This window comes from Pseudophryne corroboree, chromosome 8 (genome assembly GCF_028390025.1).
Source record: "Pseudophryne corroboree isolate aPseCor3 chromosome 8, aPseCor3.hap2, whole genome shotgun sequence".
Taxonomy (NCBI): Eukaryota; Metazoa; Chordata; class Amphibia; order Anura; family Myobatrachidae; genus Pseudophryne; species Pseudophryne corroboree.
In genome coordinates, this window is record NC_086451.1 from 433,249,323 (window position 1) to 433,268,896 (window position 19,574).

A 19,574-nucleotide genomic window follows, 5' to 3' on the forward strand; every position below is an offset into this window, starting at 1 on the left:
GATGGGCCAGGTGTTTGTGCCGCCCTCTTGGGTCGCTTTGCTTAGTCATCCAGCGGCCTCGGTGCAAATTTTAGGACTAAAAATAGTATTGTGAGGTGTGAGGTGTTCAGAATAGACTGGAAATTAGTGGAAATTGTGGTTATTGAGGTTAATAATACTATAGGATCAAAATTACCCCCAAATTCTATTATTTAAGCTGTTTTTGAGGGGTTTTTGAAAAAAAACACCCGAATCCAATACACACCCAAATCCGACAAAAAAATTTCAGGGAGGTTTTGCCAAAACATGTCCGAATCCAAAACACGGCCGCGGGACCGAATCCAAAACCAAAACACAAAACCCGAAAAATTTCCGGTGCACATCTCTACTAAAGACACACAACCTATCTGCTCACTATCCTAAAAAACCCAACCAAAACCTGCAGAAGATGACACCCCACTGGAGAGGAGGTAATTTGGTCACCTCTCTAAGAAAAAAAGAAACCGAGTGGGTTTACAAATTAAAAACACTGGAGCCATACAGCCTGAATATAGATATTAACCTAAACGTCTTTCTTTAACCATCATACATACACACATATTTATTTTTATTCTCTTTATTTACATTACTTATCTTTATCATTGTTTATGGTTATTTTTATTTTATTTTATATTTATTTAAATAAAAATATTTTTTATTATTATTAGTTGTAGTGGTAGTAGCAGTAGGAGTAGTAGTAGTAGCAGCAACAGTAGGAGTAGTAGTAGTAGCAGCAACAGTAGGAGTAGTAGTAGTAGTAGTAGTAGTAGTAGCAGTAGGAGTAGTAGTAGCAGCAACAGTAGGAGGAGTAGTAGTAGTAGTAGGAGTAGCAGTAGTAGTAGTAGTAGTAGCAGCAACAGTAGGAGTAGTAGTAGGAGTAGCAGTAGGAGTAGTAGTAGTAGCAGCAACAGTAGGAGTAGTAGTAGTAGTAGTAGGAGTAGCAGTAGTAGTAGTAGTAGTAGTAGTAGTAGTAGGAGTAGCAGTAGTAGTAGTAGTAGGAGTAGCAGTAGTAGTAGTAGTAGTAGGAGTAGTAGTAGTAGGAGTAGTAGTAGTAGTAGTAGTAGGAGTAGCAGTAGTAGTAGTAGTAGGAGTAGTAGTAGTAGGAGTAGTAGTAGTAGTAGTAGTAGGAGTAGCAGTAGTAGTAGTAGTAGTAGGAGTAGGAGTAGTAGTAGTAGGAGTAGCAGTAGTAGTAGGAGTAGCAGCAGCAGCTGTAGTAGTAGTAGTAGTAGTAGTAGGAGTAGCAGTAGTAGTAGTAGTAGTAGTAGTAGTAGTAGTAGTAGTAGGAGTAGCAGTAGTAGTAGTAGTAGTAGTAGGAGTAGTAGTAGGAGTAGTAGTAGTAGTAGGAGTAGCAGTAGTAGTAGTAGTAGTAGTAGGAGTAGGAGGAGTAGTAGTAGTAGTAGTAGTAGTAGTAGTAGGAGTAGCAGTAGTAGTAGGAGTAGCAGCAGCAGCTGTAGTAGTAGCAGCAGTAGTAGTAGTAGTAGTAGTAGTAGTAGTAGTAGTAGGAGTAGCAGTAGTAGTAGTAGTAGTAGTAGTAGGAGTAGTAGTAGTAGTAGTAGTAGTAGTAGTAGGAGTAGGAGGAGTAGTAGTAGTAGTAGTAGTAGTAGTAGTAGTAGGAGTAGCAGTAGTAGTAGGAGTAGCAGCAGCAGCTGTAGTAGTAGCAGCAGTAGTAGTAGTAGTAGTAGTAGTAGTAGTAGTAGTAGTAGTAGTAGTAGTAGGAGTAGCAGTAGTAGTAGTAGTAGTAGTAGTAGTAGTAGTAGTAGGAGTAGCAGTAGTAGTAGTAGTAGTAGTAGTAGTAGGAGTAGTAGTAGGAGTAGTAGTAGTAGTAGGAGTAGCAGTAGTAGTAGTAGTAGTAGTAGTAGTAGTAGCAGTAGCAGTAGTAGTAGTAGTAGTAGTAGTAGTAGTAGTAGCAGTAGTAGTAGTAGTAGTAGTAGTAGTAGTAGTAGTAGTAGTAGGAGGAGTAGTAGTAGTAGTAGTAGTAGTAGTAGTAGGAGTAGCAGTAGTAGTAGTAGTAGTAGGAGTAGTAGTAGTAGGAGTAGTAGTAGTAGTAGTAGTAGTAGGAGTAGCAGTAGTAGTAGTAGTAGTAGTAGTAGGAGTAGTAGTAGTAGTAGTAGGAGTAGCAGTAGTAGTAGGAGTAGCAGCAGCAGCTGTAGTAGTAGTAGTAGTAGTAGGAGTAGCAGTAGTAGTAGTAGTAGTAGTAGTAGTAGTAGTAGTAGTAGTAGTAGGAGTAGTAGTAGTAGTAGGAGTAGTAGTAGGAGTAGTAGTAGTAGTAGGAGTAGCAGTAGTAGTAGTAGTAGTAGGAGTAGGAGGAGTAGTAGTAGTAGTAGTAGTAGTAGTAGGAGTAGCAGTAGTAGTAGGAGTAGCAGCAGCAGCTGTAGTAGTAGCAGCAGTAGTAGTAGTAGTAGTAGTAGTAGTAGTAGGAGTAGCAGTAGTAGTAGTAGTAGTAGTAGTAGTAGTAGTAGTAGTAGTAGTAGGAGTAGCAGTAGTAGTAGTAGTAGTAGTAGGAGTAGTAGTAGGAGTAGTAGTAGTAGTAGGAGTAGCAGTAGTAGTAGTAGTAGTAGTAGCAGTAGTAGTAGTAGTAGTAGTAGTAGTAGTAGTAGTAGTAGTAGTAGCAGTAGTAGTAGTAGTAGTAGTAGCAGCAGTAGTAGTAGTAGTAGTAGTAGGAGTAGTAGTAGTAGTAGTAGTAGTAGTAGTAGTAGTAGGAGTAGCAGTAGTAGTAGTAGTAGTAGTAGTAGTAGTAGTAGGAGTAGTAGTAGGAGTAGTAGTAGTAGTAGTAGTAGCAGTAGTAGTAGTAGTAGTAGTAGGAGTAGGAGTAGGAGTAGTAGTAGTAGTAGTAGTAGTAGTAGTAGCAGTAGTAGTAGTAGTAGTAGTAGGAGTAGTAGTAGTAGTAGTAGGAGTAGCAGTAGTAGTAGTAGTAGTAGGAGTAGGAGGAGTAGTAGTAGTAGTAGGAGTAGCAGTAGTAGTAGGAGTAGCAGCAGCTGTAGTAGTAGTAGTAGTAGTAGTAGTAAGAGTAGCAGTAGTAGTAGTAAGAGTAGGAGTAGGAGTAGTGGTAGTAGTAGTAGGAGTAGCAGTAGTAGTAGTAGTAGTAGTAGTAGTAGGAGTAGCAGTAGTAGTAGTAGTAGTAGTAGTAGCAGTAGTAGTAGTAGGAGTAGCAGTAGGAGTAGTAGTAGTAGTAGTAGTAGGAGTAGTAGTAGTAGCAGTAGCAGTAGTAGTAGGAGTAGTAGTAGTAGTAGTAGTAGTAGTAGGAGTAGCAGTAGCAGTAGTAGTAGTAGGAGTAGTAGTAGTAGTAGGAGTAGCAGTAGTAGTAGTAGTAGTAGTAGTAGGAGTAGTAGTAGTAGTAGTAGTAGGAGTAGTAGCAGTAGTAGTAGTAGCAGCAACAGTAGGAGTAGTAGTAGTAGTAGTAGTAGGAGTAGGAGTAGCAGTAGTAGTAGTAGTAGTAGTAGTAGTAGGAGTAGCAGTAGTAGTAGTAGGAGTAGCAGTAGTAGTAGTAGTAGTAGTAGGAGTAGTAGTAGGAGTAGGAGTAGTAGTAGGAGTAGCAGTAGTAGGAGTAGGAGTAGTAGTAGTAGTAGTAGGAGTAGCAGTAGTAGTAGTAGTGGGAGTAGTAGTAGTAGTAGTAGTAGTAGTAGGAGTAGTAGGAGTAGCAGTAGTAGGAGTAGGAGTAGTAGTAGTAGTAGGAGTAGCAGTAGTAGTAGTAGTAGTAGGAGTAGTAGTAGTAGTAGTAGTAGCAGTAGTAGTAGTAGTAGTAGTAGTAGTAGTAGTAGGAGTAGTAGTAGTAGTAGTAGTAGTAGTAGTAGCAGTAGGAGTAGTAGTAGTAGCAGCAACAGTAGGAGTAGTAGTAGTAGTAGTAGTAGGAGTAGGAGTAGCAGTAGTAGTAGTAGTAGTAGTAGGAGTAGCAGTAGTAGTAGTAGGAGTAGCAGTAGCAGTAGTAGTAGTAGTAGTAGTAGGAGTAGTAGTAGGAGTAGGAGTAGTAGTAGGAGTAGCAGTAGTAGGAGTAGGAGTAGTAGTAGTAGTAGTAGTAGGAGTAGCAGTAGTAGTAGTAGTAGTAGTAGGAGTAGTAGTAGTAGTAGTAGTAGTAGTAGTAGTAGTAGGAGTAGTAGTAGTAGGAGTAGCAGCAGCAGCTGTAGTAGTAGTAGTAGTAGGAGTAGCAGTAGTAGTAGTAGTAAGAGTAGCAGTAGTAGTAGTAGGAGTAGGAGTAGCAGTAGTGGTAGTAGGAGTAGCAGTAGTAGTAGTAGTAGTAGTAGTAGTAGTAGTAGGAGTAGCAGTAGTAGTAGTAGTAGTAGCAGTAGTAGTAGTAGTAGTAGGAGTAGCAGTAGTAGTAGTAGGAGTAGCAGTAGTAGTAGTAGTAGTAGGAGTAGGAGTAGTAGGAGTAGCAGTAGCAGTAGGAGTAGTAGTAGGAGTAGCAGGAGTAGGAGTAGGAGTAGTAGTAGTAGGAGTAGCAGTAGTAGTAGTAGCAGTAGTAGGAGTAGTAGGAGTAGTAGTAGTAGTAGTAGTAGCAGTAGTATTATTATTTTTCCTTATTGTAATATTCCTCAGATTATATTTCATTACATAACAGCTAAAACACACTAGCACAGCATACTATTTTCATAAACTTCCAGAAGTAGAGTTTAGCAAAATGGACTGAAGTCCGCACCAGTAAACTATGGAAATATTGTATTAGGATTACAATAATAAACCAACATTAGGGCTGGTCACTGCCTGACCGCACAAGGGTTGATGGTGCTCCAAGGAACTTATTTGTAGATACAGAACTACAAGTTAGGCAAAGACCATGTATAGGACAAAATATTATTTTCCTGGCGCACGCTTTTTTTTTGTGTGCAATGTCTTTATTAAGATTTTTCCAGATCATACAAGTAATATTTTCAAGCAGTACAAACAATTGTCATAATACAATTCAAGTCAAGTAGTAAAATTGGTATAAAATGACCAAATATCAACTATCCATATACACATAAACATCAACAAAAGACATTGGTCTGACTAGATCCAGATATGAGAAAGAAAGAAAGAAAGAAAGAAAGAAAGAAAGAAAGAAAGAAAGAAAGAAAGAAAGAAAGAAAGAAAGAAAGAAAGAAAGAAAGAAAGAAAGAAAGAAAGAAAGAAAGAAAGATTGTAGGGAAGAAAAGGGAAGGAAAGGGGTGAGATGATCTTCAGAATCACTCGGGTGTTGTACTTGTATTGGGTATTAGGTGGGCTGTATACTCTGACGATTCTTTAAATCTCAACCAGTCATACCACGTTGCTGTAAAGGATGAGAAAGTTAAGTTCAAGGAGGACGTAAGATCCTCCATAGACATGTAAAAATGAATTCTTCTAAACCACTGAGAAAGTGGAGGGCAGATGGTGGATCTCCAAAAACACTGGGTATAATTTTCTGCATTCATTAGATGTCGAAGCAATTATTTTTGAAATTGCGAAATGGGTATGGTCATTAAATTAAAAAATCCAGAATTCAGGTGTAGTTGGAAGTGGGAGGCTGGTGATCTTTTCAGAGAGGAAATTAATCTGTTGCCAGAAATTTGATAGCACTGGGCAAAGCCACCAAATATGTAAGGGGGTACCTCAAGATTGTCCACATCTCCAGCATGAACTGGAAAGATTCGAGTTCATCTGGTGAAGAATTGTCAAACATCTATACCATCGAGGTAAGATCTTATATTATTGAGTTTCCAAAACCTGTACACAAGAGGAATTCACTAAAGTATAGTTAAAGATCCAGAGCCATTGGTCGTCCGTCAAACAGCCAGGCAGTTCCCTGTGCCATGCAGAGATGTAGCTTGGCATTGGATCTGTAAAGCCAGTCAGAGATATTTGGTATAAAGTAGATATTAAATGTCTCGGTGAGTCTTGTGAGAGTGCTAAAGATTCAAAGGGAGTTGGATCCCATCCCCCTTTAAGGGATGGTAGTGAGGAGATGTAGTGTCTAAACTGGAGGTAGAACCAAAAAGAAGTTGACGGAAGACCAAAGGCGCCACGGAGATCTGTAAAAGAGCGTAGCCCAATTTTATCAACCAATTGGCCTAGGTAAAATATATTGCTAAGGGCCCATCCTGAATGGATTCTGCATTAAGGGTGTAAGCAGCGAGATACCTTTATCAAAGTAGGAGGGAGCTCTCAGCTTCTTCCAACACTTAAAAGTAGGGTCTAATGTCGGCTGGTGAAAGGTAGGGATTTGTCAGAGCCATGGGATGACAAGCGGGGAGAGATTAACTGAATGTCCTTCAATAACCGGCCATTGCTTGGTCGCCAAGTGTCTAGACGTTTCCACTATTCTAGCAAGATGGACTGAGTGGTAGTAACTCAGAAAGTGTGGGAGTTGAAGACCACCCTTGGTGCTAATCTGAACAAGCAGTTTCTGAGCCAGCCGTCTGGCACACGCTTTTTATCAAAATATCAAAAAAGTCTCCAAACCCATAGTGTGTCGCATTACTTTTCAGAACATCATGATAGAGACATTGACACAGAACTTTTTTTTATAGACTTATTTCCATTAGCTATTATTTTTAAACACAACTTATTTAATTTATTTTTTTCATATTATTATTCTTTTTTTTTAATGCAATACCACTACACAGTATTGGCACCTTTAGGTATAAAGGACCCTATTCAGGTTCTAAAAAGCAGACTCTGCTACTGCTGACAATCGCATGCTGGAAGGTATCCCAGCATGCAAAGTTCCGTCCAGCATTGCGATCGCACTCTAATTGCAATTGCATCGCTGAACTGGAATTTGAGGATGCCCCCTGCATACGCAGCATGGTAGCCAGAGAGATTGCTACTCTTTCAGGGAGTCTCCTACAGAATGAGGGAGGATAGGCAACCATGGCCTAGTCTAGTGTGTACCTAGCTTAGGGGACTATGGGGGCAATTCAGAGTCGATCATAGATGTGCTATTTAGTTTGCCCCATATGTCAGGCCTTACCCCCCCACCCCCCACCCAGAGCCGGATTAAGGAGGGGGCCCAGGGGATAAGTACCCCGGGCCCCCCTTTCTAAAAGGGCCCCGCCACAGATCGGATCTCTGTTGCTGATCCGATCTGCAGCACTGCGTCTCCCTATAGGTTGCCCTGGCAACCGAAACCGTGACGCCGCATAGCAGTATAGGACAGCTGAGCGATGGCTCAGCTGTCCAATGGTGTGTACAGTAGTACTAGCAGCCTGCTGCTAGGCGCACAGGGCAGGCTGTAGGAAAGAAGTGTGGACTGGAGCCAGCGGAGGGTGCGTGGTGCCTGTGGAGCAGTGGCAGACATGAAAGTGCCGCAGCCGCGCTGCACTTGCGCATATAAAGAGGCCAGGGCCTGGAGGCATGCAGACTGTACTGCTGGCTTTGGGGGCAGAGCAGATGAGTCAGGGCTACAATTCCCTGATCTACACTGCTGATCTCCAGTCCGGGATTATTAGAGGCAGAGCCAGACCCTTTTAGCCACTGTTTTGCTTTAATCGTGGCTGGCCCCTCCCCTGGGACCAGCCATCAGAGTGGAGCTCCTATCAGGCTGGCCCCTCTTCTCCTGTCTACCAATATCCTCCCTCCTGTAGCACTGGTCTCCAGTCTCCTGCCAGCTAGCTCAGTGACAGTGTTCATCCTGCTTCGTATCTGCTCCACCCTTTCATAAATCAGGTAAGTACCTGGGGTGGTTTGTACTGTGGAGCAGATACACTTTGCAAAGGGGGTGGGGGGTTTGGTTTGTTCTGTGTGTGTAAATATATATGTACATATGTATATGCATGTATGTGTATCTATTTATCTATCTATCTGTGCTCTCTTATGACCGGTACGCAATTGTGAATGTTACTAATAAATTGCCCCGATGCCTCTCCTCAAATGGTGATACATGCAGATGGCAGACTGCAGACATCGTGGCTCTGTCCCAACACCCCTCCACCCATTGCTGTTCCATCTCAACAATCCCCCCACCCACCCCCCCGCTCCACCCCCAGCGCTCTGATACTTACCCCCAGGGCCGGCAAAATAAATCTTGGGGCACGGTACACAGATATCTCTGTGCCCCTAACCACAACCCTCGCCCCCCCCCCCTCCTCGACCCACAAACACACACACACGACCCAACTTTAATGATGTGAATGTATATGTTTGACAGCAGTATTCGTACGTGTGTGTGTGTGTGTGTGTGTGTGTGTGTATATATATATATATATATATATATATATATACGTATATACAGTACACCTATAGCTGCTGAGCTCCAAGGTCACGGCGATGTTGCAGTGGTGCTGGTGGAAAGAGGCAGGGTGGGAAGGGCCGGTGCAGCATCACCAGTGGAACAGACCAAGTACTAGGGTATGCAGGGGGTGGGCAGACGTTCAGGAGATGGTTTTTAAAAAGTAACAATAGACACTGCAGCCTCATATTTTTTATTATTGTTTCCCGGGGGCCCATCTGACCCTTGAGGCCCAGCACTGGTGTCCCCTTTGTTCCCCATGTTGCCGGGCCTGCTTTCTCCGGAGACCGGTCATTGGGGCTCCCACTTTAAGTAGATGGGTCAGCCTTGCACAATTATTATGTGCATTTATAATTTGTTTTTTTCAGGGGAGAAGATAGATAGATAGATAGATAGATAGATAGATAGATAGATAGATAGATAGATAGATAGATAGATAGATAGATAGATAGATAAGATAGATAAGCCCGGCACTCCATCCTCTTATACGTCTCTACTTGCTCCAGTGCCCTCCATTGGTGTATGAGAAAGTAAATATGGAGAGGTTGAGGTGGCACTCAGAAGACGTTGCTATTTAATATGTATTTTTTTTAATCTGTCATATGTTTCGGGCAGGAGCCCGTCGTCCGGGACGAAAGTACATAGCAGCATTATTGTATTGTACATTCATCCCTGACGATGGGCTGCTGCCTGAAACATATGTCGGATGCAATGAATACATAGTAAATAGCAACATCCTCCGAGTGCCACCTCTCCCTCTCTCTCTCTCTCTCTCTCTTTCTTTCTTTCTTTCTCTCTCTCTCTCTCTCTCTCTATATATATATATATATATATATATATCTCCTTCAGAAAGTCAGTTTGACGAAACAGGTTGGATTAGAGAGTATTTTTATATACTCTTTTATGTTTCAAAGCCTGCATGGGTGCAGAAATTTCAAGACTGATACTTGGTACTAGGGATGCAGTTATCAGACCGGGTGGTATTTGATATACTGGCTGTTGGGATCCTGGCGCTGAGTATACCGGCGCCGGAATCCCGACATACCGACAACTTTTCTCCCACTTGGGGTGTCCACGTCCCCCCTGGAGGGAGAATAAATAGCGTGGCGTGCATAGCGCACCATGCCCACAGCATGGCGAGCGCAGCAAGCCCACAAGGGTCTCTTTTGCGCTCGCCCCACTGCCGGTATGCTGGTGGTCGGGATCCCGGCGCCAGGGTCCCGACCGCCGGCATAACATACTACACCCATCAGACCACGTTGACGTTAGTGTGGTCCCGCTCAGTCGGGAGCCGTCCACTACAGTGCAGGCCTTGCTGTTTTTGTCGCCAACTATATGGTACAGATCGGGGGAATTGGGATTTTTTAAATATGTTTAATTTTTCCCAATCCCCTGATGCCCCAATCCATTGCTGGTGTATGGAGGGGCTTTAGTCAGATAGGGCTGCTAGGTAATGTATTTGTTTATAGCTTTTTGTCATAACAATTTTTTAAATATTTAATTAGCTATTTAAAACCACACATTAAGCAAACCACACCACCAACATTATTGTAACACCCATTTTTACATTGCTAGCCAGGCCACTTCCTAGTAACTGCCCCCCAGGCTGAAAGTTGCCAGCCAGCCCCTGCTGGGGAGACACAGAGAGGAATGAGTGTGTCACCAGCAATAGAGCAAAAAGTAAGCTGGCTGTATTGTTTTTTTGTTGTATATCTAATGTGTGTAATACCCCTTTTACACTCGCAGAAAAATCCCGGGATATTGCACGTGAACGCACATCATCCCGGGATTCTTCTCAGTGTAAATGGGTACAGGGACAATTTCCCGGGACGAGCATCCCGGGATTTCATCCCAGGTCAAAAGCAGGGTTGGTCCCGGGACCGTCCCGGGAAGCTGGGTAGTGTGAAAGGGTCCGTCCCGGGATTCACTATCCCGGGACTGTTAAAAGGACTCGGATTGGAGCTTTCTTGGGCTCAGAAAAGCTGATGTCATCTTTTCTGAGCCCAAGGCCATTTCTAATGACATACTAATGCATTTGCAGGGATATCCCGGGATCAGTGTAAATGGGGCTGTCCCGGGTCGATCCCAGGTCTTAATGCAGTGTGAAAGGGGTCAGTCCTGGGAATGCATCCCGGGAAGCATCCCGGGAGTGACCCGGGAGTGCGAGTGTAAAAGTGGTATTATTCATCTGTCTGCCTTTTTATTAGGGGCCCTACTGTTTGAATTGCCCCGGGCCCCCCATAGCCTTAATCCAGCTCTGCCCCCACCACACACACACACACACACTCACACACAGGTACAAAACTTCGCACGGCAGCGATGCGCTGGCAGGGAGCTTCCCACCACGTTCCGGGTGTGACATCACGCAGCTGTCGCGGCCCGCCCCTCCCAACCATCTGGACTGCACCCCGCCGTTGGCTTGTCCCCTCCCACCCCGCGACCGCCTTTGCCTGTCAATCAGGCAGAGGCGATTGAAGCCAGTAAGATTCTGATATCATCTATCTGGGGTCCCGGGGTGCGTACGCGCAGTGCAGCCACTGCGCATGCGCACTCCACAAAGTAATTCAGACTGCGATCGCTGCCGCTGCAGCGATGCAGTCTGAATTACCCCCTTAGGGCCTAATTCAGATCTGATTGCAGCAGCAAATTTGTTAGCAGTTGGGTAAAACCATGTGCACTGCAGGGGGGGCAGATGTAACATGTGCAGAGAGAGTTAGATTTGGGTGGGGTGCGTTCAAACTGTAATCTAAATTGCAGTGTAAAAAATAAAGCAGCCAGTATTTACCCTGCACAGAAACAAAATAACTCACCCAAATCTAACTCTCTCTGCACATGTTACATCTGCCCCACCTGCAGTGCAGAGGAGGATTTACCACAAGGCAACCAAAGCAGCTGCTTAGGACCCTGTTGGTCTCAGGGGGCCCGCCGACAAGGCTGTATAAAGGGCATTCTGGTGGACCACGAGCTTCACCGAAATTGTCAGAGAGCTGGGCTGGCTGAACACTCCCTGCTGTCTGTCAGTAATTATTAGAGATGAGCGCCGGAAATTTTTCGGGTTTTCTGTTTTGGTTTTGGGTTCGGTTCCGCGGCCGTGTTTTGGGTTCGACCGCGTTTTGGCAAAACCTAACCGAATTTTTTTTGTCGGATTCGGGTGTGTTTTGGATTCGGGTGTTTTTTTCCAAAAAACCTAAAAAACAGCTTAAATCATAGAATTTGGGGGTCATTTTGATCCCAAAGTATTATTAACTTCAAAAACCATCATTTCCACTCATTTTCAGTCTATTCTGAATACCTCACACCTCACAATATTATTTTTAGTCCTAAAATTTGCACCGAGGTCGCTGGATGACTAAGCTAAGCGACCCTAGTGGCCGACACAAACACCTGGCCCATCTAGGAGTGGCACTGCAGTGTCACACAGGATGTCCCTTCCAAAAAACCCTCCCCAAACAGCACATGACGCAAAGAAAAAAAGAGGCGCAATGAGGTAGCTGTGTGAGTAAGATAAGCGACCCTAGTGGCCGACACAAACACCGGGCCCATCTAGGAGTGGCACTGCAGTGTCACGCAGGATGTCCCTTCCAAAAAACCCTCCCCAAACAGCACATGACGCAAAGAAAAAAAGAGGCGCAATGAGGTAGCTGTGTGAGTAAGATAAGCGACCCTAGTGGCCGACACAAACACCGGGCCCATCTAGGAGTGGCACTGCAGTGTCACGCAGGATGTCCCTTCCAAAAAACCCTCCCCAAACAGCACATGACGCAAAGAAAAAAAGAGGCGCAATGAGGTAGCTGTGTGAGTAAGATAAGCGACCCTAGTGGCCGACACAAACACCGGGCCCATCTAGGAGTGGCACTGCAGTGTCACGCAGGATGGCCCTTCCAAAAAACCCTCCCCAAACAGCACATGACGCAAAGAAAAAAAGAGGCGCAATGAGGTAGCTGTGTGAGTAAGATAAGCGACCCTAGTGGCCGACACAAACACCGGGCCCATCTAGGAGTGGCACTGCAGTGTCACGCAGGATGTCCCTTCCAAAAAACCCTCCCCAAACAGCACATGACGCAAAGAAAAAAAGAGGCGCAATGAGGTAGCTGTGTGAGTAAGATAAGCGACCCTAGTGGCCGACACAAACACCGGGCCCATCTAGGAGTGGCACTGCAGTGTCACGCAGGATGTCCCTTCCAAAAAACCCTCCCCAAACAGCACATGACGCAAAGAAAAAAAGAGGCGCAATGAGGTAGCTGTGTGAGTAAGATAAGCGACCCTAGTGGCCGACACAAACACCGGGCCCATCTAGGAGTGGCACTGCAGTGTCACGCAGGATGGCCCTTCCAAAAAACCCTCCCCAAACAGCACATGACGCAAAGAAAAAAAGAGGCGCAATGAGGTAGCTGTGTGAGTAAGATAAGCGACCCTAGTGGCCGACACAAACACCGGGCCCAGGAGTGGCACTGCAGTGTCACGCAGGATGTCCCTTCCAAAAAACCCTCCCCAAGCAGCACATGACGCAAAGAAAAAAAGAGGCGCAATGAGGTAGCTGTGTGAGTAAGATAAGCGACCCTAGTGGCCGACACAAACACCGGGCCCATCTAGGAGTGGCACTGCAGTGTCACGCAGGATGGCCCTTCCAAAAAACCCTCCCCAAACAGCACATGACGCAAAGAAAAAAAGAGGCGCAATGAGGTAGCTGTGTGAGTAAGATAAGCGACCCTAGTGGCCGACACAAACACCGGGCCCATCTAGGAGTGGCACTGCAGTGTCACGCAGGATGGCCCTTCCAAAAAACCCTCCCCAAACAGCACATGACGCAAAGAAAAAAAGAGGCGCAATGAGGTAGCTGTGTGAGTAAGATAAGCGACCCTAGTGGCCGACACAAACACCGGGCCCATCTAGGAGTGGCACTGCAGTGTCACGCAGGATGTCCCTTCCAAAAAACCCTCCCCAAACAGCACATGACGCAAAGAAAAAAAGAGGCGCAATGAGGTAGCTGTGTGAGTAAGATAAGCGACCCTAGTGGCCGACACAAACACCGGGCCCATCTAGGAGTGGCACTGCAGTGTCACGCAGGATGGCCCTTCCAAAAAACCCTCCCCAAACAGCACATGACGCAAAGAAAAAAAGAGGCGCAATGAGGTAGCTGTGTGAGTAAGATAAGCGACCCTAGTGGCCGACACAAACACCGGGCCCATCTAGGAGTGGCACTGCAGTGTCACGCAGGATGTCCCTTCCAAAAAACCCTCCCCAAACAGCACATGACGCAAAGAAAAAAAGAGGCGCAATGAGGTAGCTGTGTGAGTAAGATAAGCGACCCTAGTGGCCGACACAAACACCGGGCCCATCTAGGAGTGGCACTGCAGTGTCACGCAGGATGGCCCTTCCAAAAAACCCTCCCCAAACAGCACATGACGCAAAGAAAAAAAGAGGCGCAATGAGGTAGCTGTGTGAGTAAGATAAGCGACCCTAGTGGCCGACACAAACACCGGGCCCATCTAGGAGTGGCACTGCAGTGTCACGCAGGATGTCCCTTCCAAAAATCCCTCCACAAACAGCACATGACGCAAAGAAAAATTAAAGAAAAAAGAGGTGCAAGATGGAATTGTCCTTGGGCCCTCCCACCCACCCTTATGTTGTATAAACAGGACATGCACACTTTAACCAACCCATCATTTCAGTGACAGGGTCTGCCACACGACTGTGACTGATATGACGGGTTGGTTTGGACCCCCACCAAAAAAGAAGCAATTAATCTCTCCTTGCACAAACTGGCTCTACAGAGGCAAGATGTCCACCTCATCATCATCCTCCGATATATCACCGTGTACATCCCGCTCCTCACAGATTATCAATTCGTCCCCACTGGAATCCACCATCTCAGCTCCCTGTGTACTTTGTGGAGGCAATTGCTGCTGGTCAATGTCTCCGCGGAGGAATTGATTATAATTCATTTTAATGAACATCATCTTCTCCACATTTTCTGGATGTAACCTCGTACGCCGATTGCTGACAAGGTGAGCGGCGGCACTAAACACTCTTTCGGAGTACACACTTGTGGGAGGGCAACTTAGGTAGAATAAAGCCAGTTTGTGCAAGGGCCTCCAAATTGCCTCTTTTTCCTGCCAGTATAAGTACGGACTGTGTGACGTGCCTACTTGGATGCGGTCACTCATATAATCCTCCACCATTCTTTCAATGTTGAGAGAATCATATGCAGTGACAGTAGACGACATGTCCGTAATCGTTGTCAGGTCCTTCAGTCCGGACCAGATGTCAGCATCAGCAGTCGCTCCAGACTGCCCTGCATCACCGCCAGCGGGTGGGCTCGGAATTCTGAGCCTTTTCCTCGCACCCCCAGTTGCGGGAGAATGTGAAGGAGGAGATGTTGACAGGTCGCGTTCCGCTTGACTTGACAATTTTCTCACCAGCAGGTCTTTCAACCCCAGCAGACTTGTGTCTGCCGGAAAGAGAGATCCAAGGTAGGCTTTAAATCTAGGATCGAGCACGGTGGCCAAAATGTAGTGCTCTGATTTCAACAGATTGACCACCCGTGAATCCTTGTTAAGCGAATTAAGGGCTCCATCCACAAGTCCCACATGCCTAGCGGAATCGCTCCGTGTTAGCTCCTCCTTCAATGTCTCCAGCTTCTTCTGCAAAAGCCTGATGAGGGGAATGACCTGACTCAGGCTGGCAGTGTCTGAACTGACTTCACGTGTGGCAAGTTCAAAGGGCATCAGAACCTTGCTCAACGTTGAAATCATTCTCCACTGCGCTTGAGACAGGTGCATTCCACCTCCTATATCGTGCTCAATTGTATAGGCTTGAATGGCCTTTTGCTGCTCCTCCAACCTCTGAAGCATATAGAGGGTTGAATTCCACCTCGTTACCACTTCTTGCTTCAGATGATGGCAGGGCAGGTTCAGTAGTTTTTGGTGGTGCTCCAGTCTTCTGTACGTGGTGCCTGTACGCCGAAAGTGTCCCGCAATTCTTCTGGCCACCGACAGCATCTCTTGCACGCCCCTGTCGTTTTTTAAAAAATTCTGCACCACCAAATTCAAGGTATGTGCAAAACATGGGACGTGCTGGAATTTGCCCATATTTAATGCACACACAATATTGCTGGCGTTGTCCGATGCCACAAATCCACAGGAGAGTCCAATTGGGGTAAGCCATTCCGCGATGATCTTCCTCAGTTGCCGTAAGAGGTTTTCAGCTGTGTGCGTATTCTGGAAAGCGGTGATACAAAGCGTAGCCTGCCTAGGAAAGAGTTGGCGTTTGCGAGATGCTGCTACTGGTGCCGCCGCTGCTGTTCTTGCGGCGGGAGTCCATACATCTACCCAGTGGGCTGTCACAGTCATATAGTCCTGACCCTGCCCTGCTCCACTTGTCCACATGTCCGTGGTTAAGTGGACATTGGGTACAGCTGCATTTTTTAGGACACTGGTGACTCTTTTTCTGAGGTCTGTGTACATTTTCGGTATCGCCTGCCTAGAGAAATGGAACCTAGATGGTATTTGGTACCGGGGACACAGTACCTCCAACAAGTCTCTAGTTGGCTCTGCAGTAATGATGGATACCGGAACCACGTTTCTCACCACCCAGGATGCCAAGGCCTCAGTTATCCGCTTTGCAGTAGGATGACTGCTGTGATATTTCATCTTCCTCGCAAAGGACTGTTGAACAGTCAATTGCTTACTGGAAGTAGTACAAGTGGGCTTACGACTTCCCCTCTGGGATGACCATCGACTCCCAGCAGCAACAACAGCAGCGCCAGCAGCAGTAGGCGTTACACGCAAGGATGCATCGGAGGAATCCCAGGCAGGAGAGGACTCGTCAGAATTGCCAGTGACATGGCCTGCAGGACTATTGGCATTCCTGGGGAAGGAGGAAATTGACACTGAGGGAGTTGGTGGGGTGGTTTGCGTGAGCTTGGTTACAAGAGGAAGGGATTTACTGGTCAGTGGACTGCTTCCGCTGTCGCCCAAAGTTTTTGAACTTGTCACTGACTTATTATGAATGCGCTGCAGGTGACGTATAAGGGAGGATGTTCCGAGGTGGTTAACGTCCTTACCCCTACTTATTACAGCTTGACAAAGGCAACACACGGCTTGACACCTGTTGTCCGCATTTCTGTTGAAATACTTCCATACCGAAGAGCTGATTTTTTTGGTATTTTCACCAGGCATGTCAGTGGCCATATTCCTCCCACGGACAACAGGTGTCTCCCCGGGTGCCTGACTTAAACAAACCACCTCACCATCAGAATCCTCCTGGTCAATTTCCTCCCCAGCGCCAGCAACACCCATATCCTCCTCATCCTGGTGTACTTCAACACTGACATCTTCAATCTGACTATCAGGAACTGGACTGCGGGTGCTCCTTCCAGCACTTGCAGGGGGCGTGCAAATGGTGGAAGGCGCATGCTCTTCACGTCCAGTGTTGGGAAGGTCAGGCATCGCAACCGACACAATTGGACTCTCCTTGTGGATTTGGGATTTCGAAGAACGCACAGTTCTTTGCGGTGCTTTTGCCAGCTTGAGTCTTTTCAGTTTTCTAGCGAGAGGCTGAGTGCTTCCATCCTCATGTGAAGCTGAACCACTAGCCATGAACATAGGCCAGGGCCTCAGCCGTTCCTTGCCACTCCGTGTGGTAAATGGCATATTGGCAAGTTTACGCTTCTCCTCCGACAATTTTATTTTAGGTTTTGGAGTCCTTTTTTTACTGATATTTGGTGTTTTGGATTTGACATGCTCTGTACTATGACATTGGGCATCGGCCTTGGCAGACGACGTTGCTGGCATTTCATCGTCTCGGCCATGACTAGTGGCAGCAGCTTCAGCACGAGGTGGAAGTGGATCTTGATCTTTCCCTAATTTTGGAACCTCAACATTTTTGTTCTCCATATTTTAATAGGCACAACTAAAAGGCACCTCAGGTAAACAATGGAGATGGATGGATACTAGTATACAATTATGGATGGACTGCCGAGTGCCGACACAGAGGTAGCTACAGCCGTGGACTACCGTACTGTACTGTGTCTGCTGCTAATATAGACTGGATGATAATGAGATGTAGTATGTATAAAGAAGAAAGAAAAAAAAACCACGGGTAGGTGGTATACAATTATGGATGGACTGCCGAGTGCCGACACAGAGATAGCTACAGCCGTGGACTACCGTACTGTACTGTGTCTGCTGCTAATATAGACTGGATGATAATGAGATGTAGTATGTATAAAGAAGAAAGAAAAAAAAACCACGGGTAGGTGGTATACAATTATGGATGGACTGCCGAGTGCCGACACAGAGGTAGCTACAGCCGTGGACTACCGTACTGTACTGTGTCTGCTGCTAATATAGACTGGATGATAATGAGATGTAGTATGTATAAAGAAGAAAGAAAAAAAAAAACACGGGTACGTGGTATACAATTATGGATGGACTGCCGAGTGCCGACACAGAGATAGCTACAGCCGTGGACTACCGTACTGTACTGTGTCTGCTGCTAATATAGACTGGATGATAATGAGATGTAGTATGTATAAAGAAGAAAGAAAAAAAAACCACGGGTAGGTGGTATACAATTATGGATGGACTGCCGAGTGCCGACACAGAGGTAGCTACAGCCGTGGACTACCGTACTGTACTGTGTCTGCTGCTAATATAGACTGGATGATAATGAGATGTAGTATGTATAAAGAAGAAAGAAAAAAAAAACCACGGGTAGGTGGTATACAATTATGGATGGACTGCCAAGTGCCGACACAGAGGTAGCTACAGCCGTGGACTACCGTACTGTACTGTGTCTGCTGCTAATATAGACTAGATGATAATGAGATGTAGTATGTATAAAGAAGAAAGAAAAAAAAAACCACGGGTAGGTGGTATACAATTATGGATGGACTGCCGAGTTCCGACACAGAGGTAGCTAAAGCCATGGACTACCGTACTGTACTGTGTCTGCTGCTAATATAGACTGGATGATAATGAGATGTAGTATGTATAAAGAAGAAAGAAAAAAAAAACCACGGGTAGGTGGTATACAATTATGGATGGACTGCCGAGTGCCGACACAGAGGTAGCTACAGCCGTGGACTACCGTACTGTACTGTGTCTGCTGCTAATATAGACTGGTTGATAATGAGATGTAGTATGTATAAAGAAGAAAGGGAAAAAAAAACACGGGTAGGTGGTATACAATTATGGATGGACTGCCGAGTGCCGACACAGAGGTAGCTACAGCCGTGAACTACCGTACTGTGTCTGCTGCTAATATAGACTGGTTGATAATGAGATGTAGTATGTATAAAGAAGAAAGAAAAAAAAAAACCACGGGTAGGTGGTATACAATTATGGATGGACTGCCGAGTGCCGACACAGAGATAGCTACAGCCGTGGACTACCATACTGTACTGTGTCTGCTGCTAATATAGACTGGATGATAATGAGATGTAGTATGTATAAAGAAGAAAGAAAGAAAGAAAAAACCACGGGTAGGTGGTATACAATTATGGATGGACTGCCGAGTGCCGACACAGAGGTAGCTACAGCCGTGGACTACCGTACTGTACTGTGTCTGCTGCTAATATAGACTGGATGATAATGAGATGTAGTATGTATAAAGAAGAAAGAAAAAAAAAACCACGGGTAGGTGGTATACAATTATGGATGGACTGCCGAGTGCCGACACAGAGGTAGCTACAGCCGTGGACTACCGTACTGTACTGTGTCTGCTGCTAATATAGACTGGATGATAATGAAATGTAGTATGTATAAAGAAGAAAGAAAAAAAAACCACGGGTAGGTGGTATACAATTATGGATGGACTGCCGAGTGCCGACACAGAGGTAGCTACAGCCGTGAACTACCGTACTGTGTCTGCTGCTAGTATAGACTGGATGATAAATAATGATATAAAATATATATATATATCACTACTGCAGCCGGACAGGTATATATTATATAATGACGGACCTGCTGGACACTGTCTGTCAGCAGAATGAGTTTTTTAATTTTTATAGAATAAAAAAACACCACACAAGTCACACGACGAGTGTACTTTTTCAGGCAGACAATCACAATATACTATACTGGTGGTCAGTGTGGTCAGGTCACTGGTCACAGTGGTCAGTGGTCAGTCACACTGGCAGTGGCACTCTGGCAGCAAAAGTGTGCACTGTTTAATATGTACTCCTGGCTCCTGCTATAACCTATAACTGCTCCCCAGTCTCCCCCACAATTAAACTGTGTGAGCACAGTCAGATATTATACATAGATGATGCAGCACACTGGGCTGAGCACAGATATGGTATGTGAGTGTGACTGAGTCACTGTGTATCGTTTTTTTCAGGCAGAGAACAAGAACAGAACGGATTATTAAATAA

The 19,574-nt window shown here is 45.5% G+C and overlaps 1 protein-coding gene across 1 annotated transcript; it reads left to right on the plus strand.

The window, feature by feature from the left end:
* Nucleotides 1–1,146: 1,146 nt before the first annotated feature.
* On the plus strand, nucleotides 1,147–1,791 carry LOC134947923 (uncharacterized protein DDB_G0271670-like; the record flags this gene model as incomplete). Its single annotated transcript, XM_063935737.1, has 1 exon — nucleotides 1,147–1,791. A coding segment is annotated over one exon (645 nt), but the record flags the coding sequence as incomplete, so codon positions are not given.
* Between the last annotated feature and the right edge of the window lie 17,783 nt (nucleotides 1,792–19,574).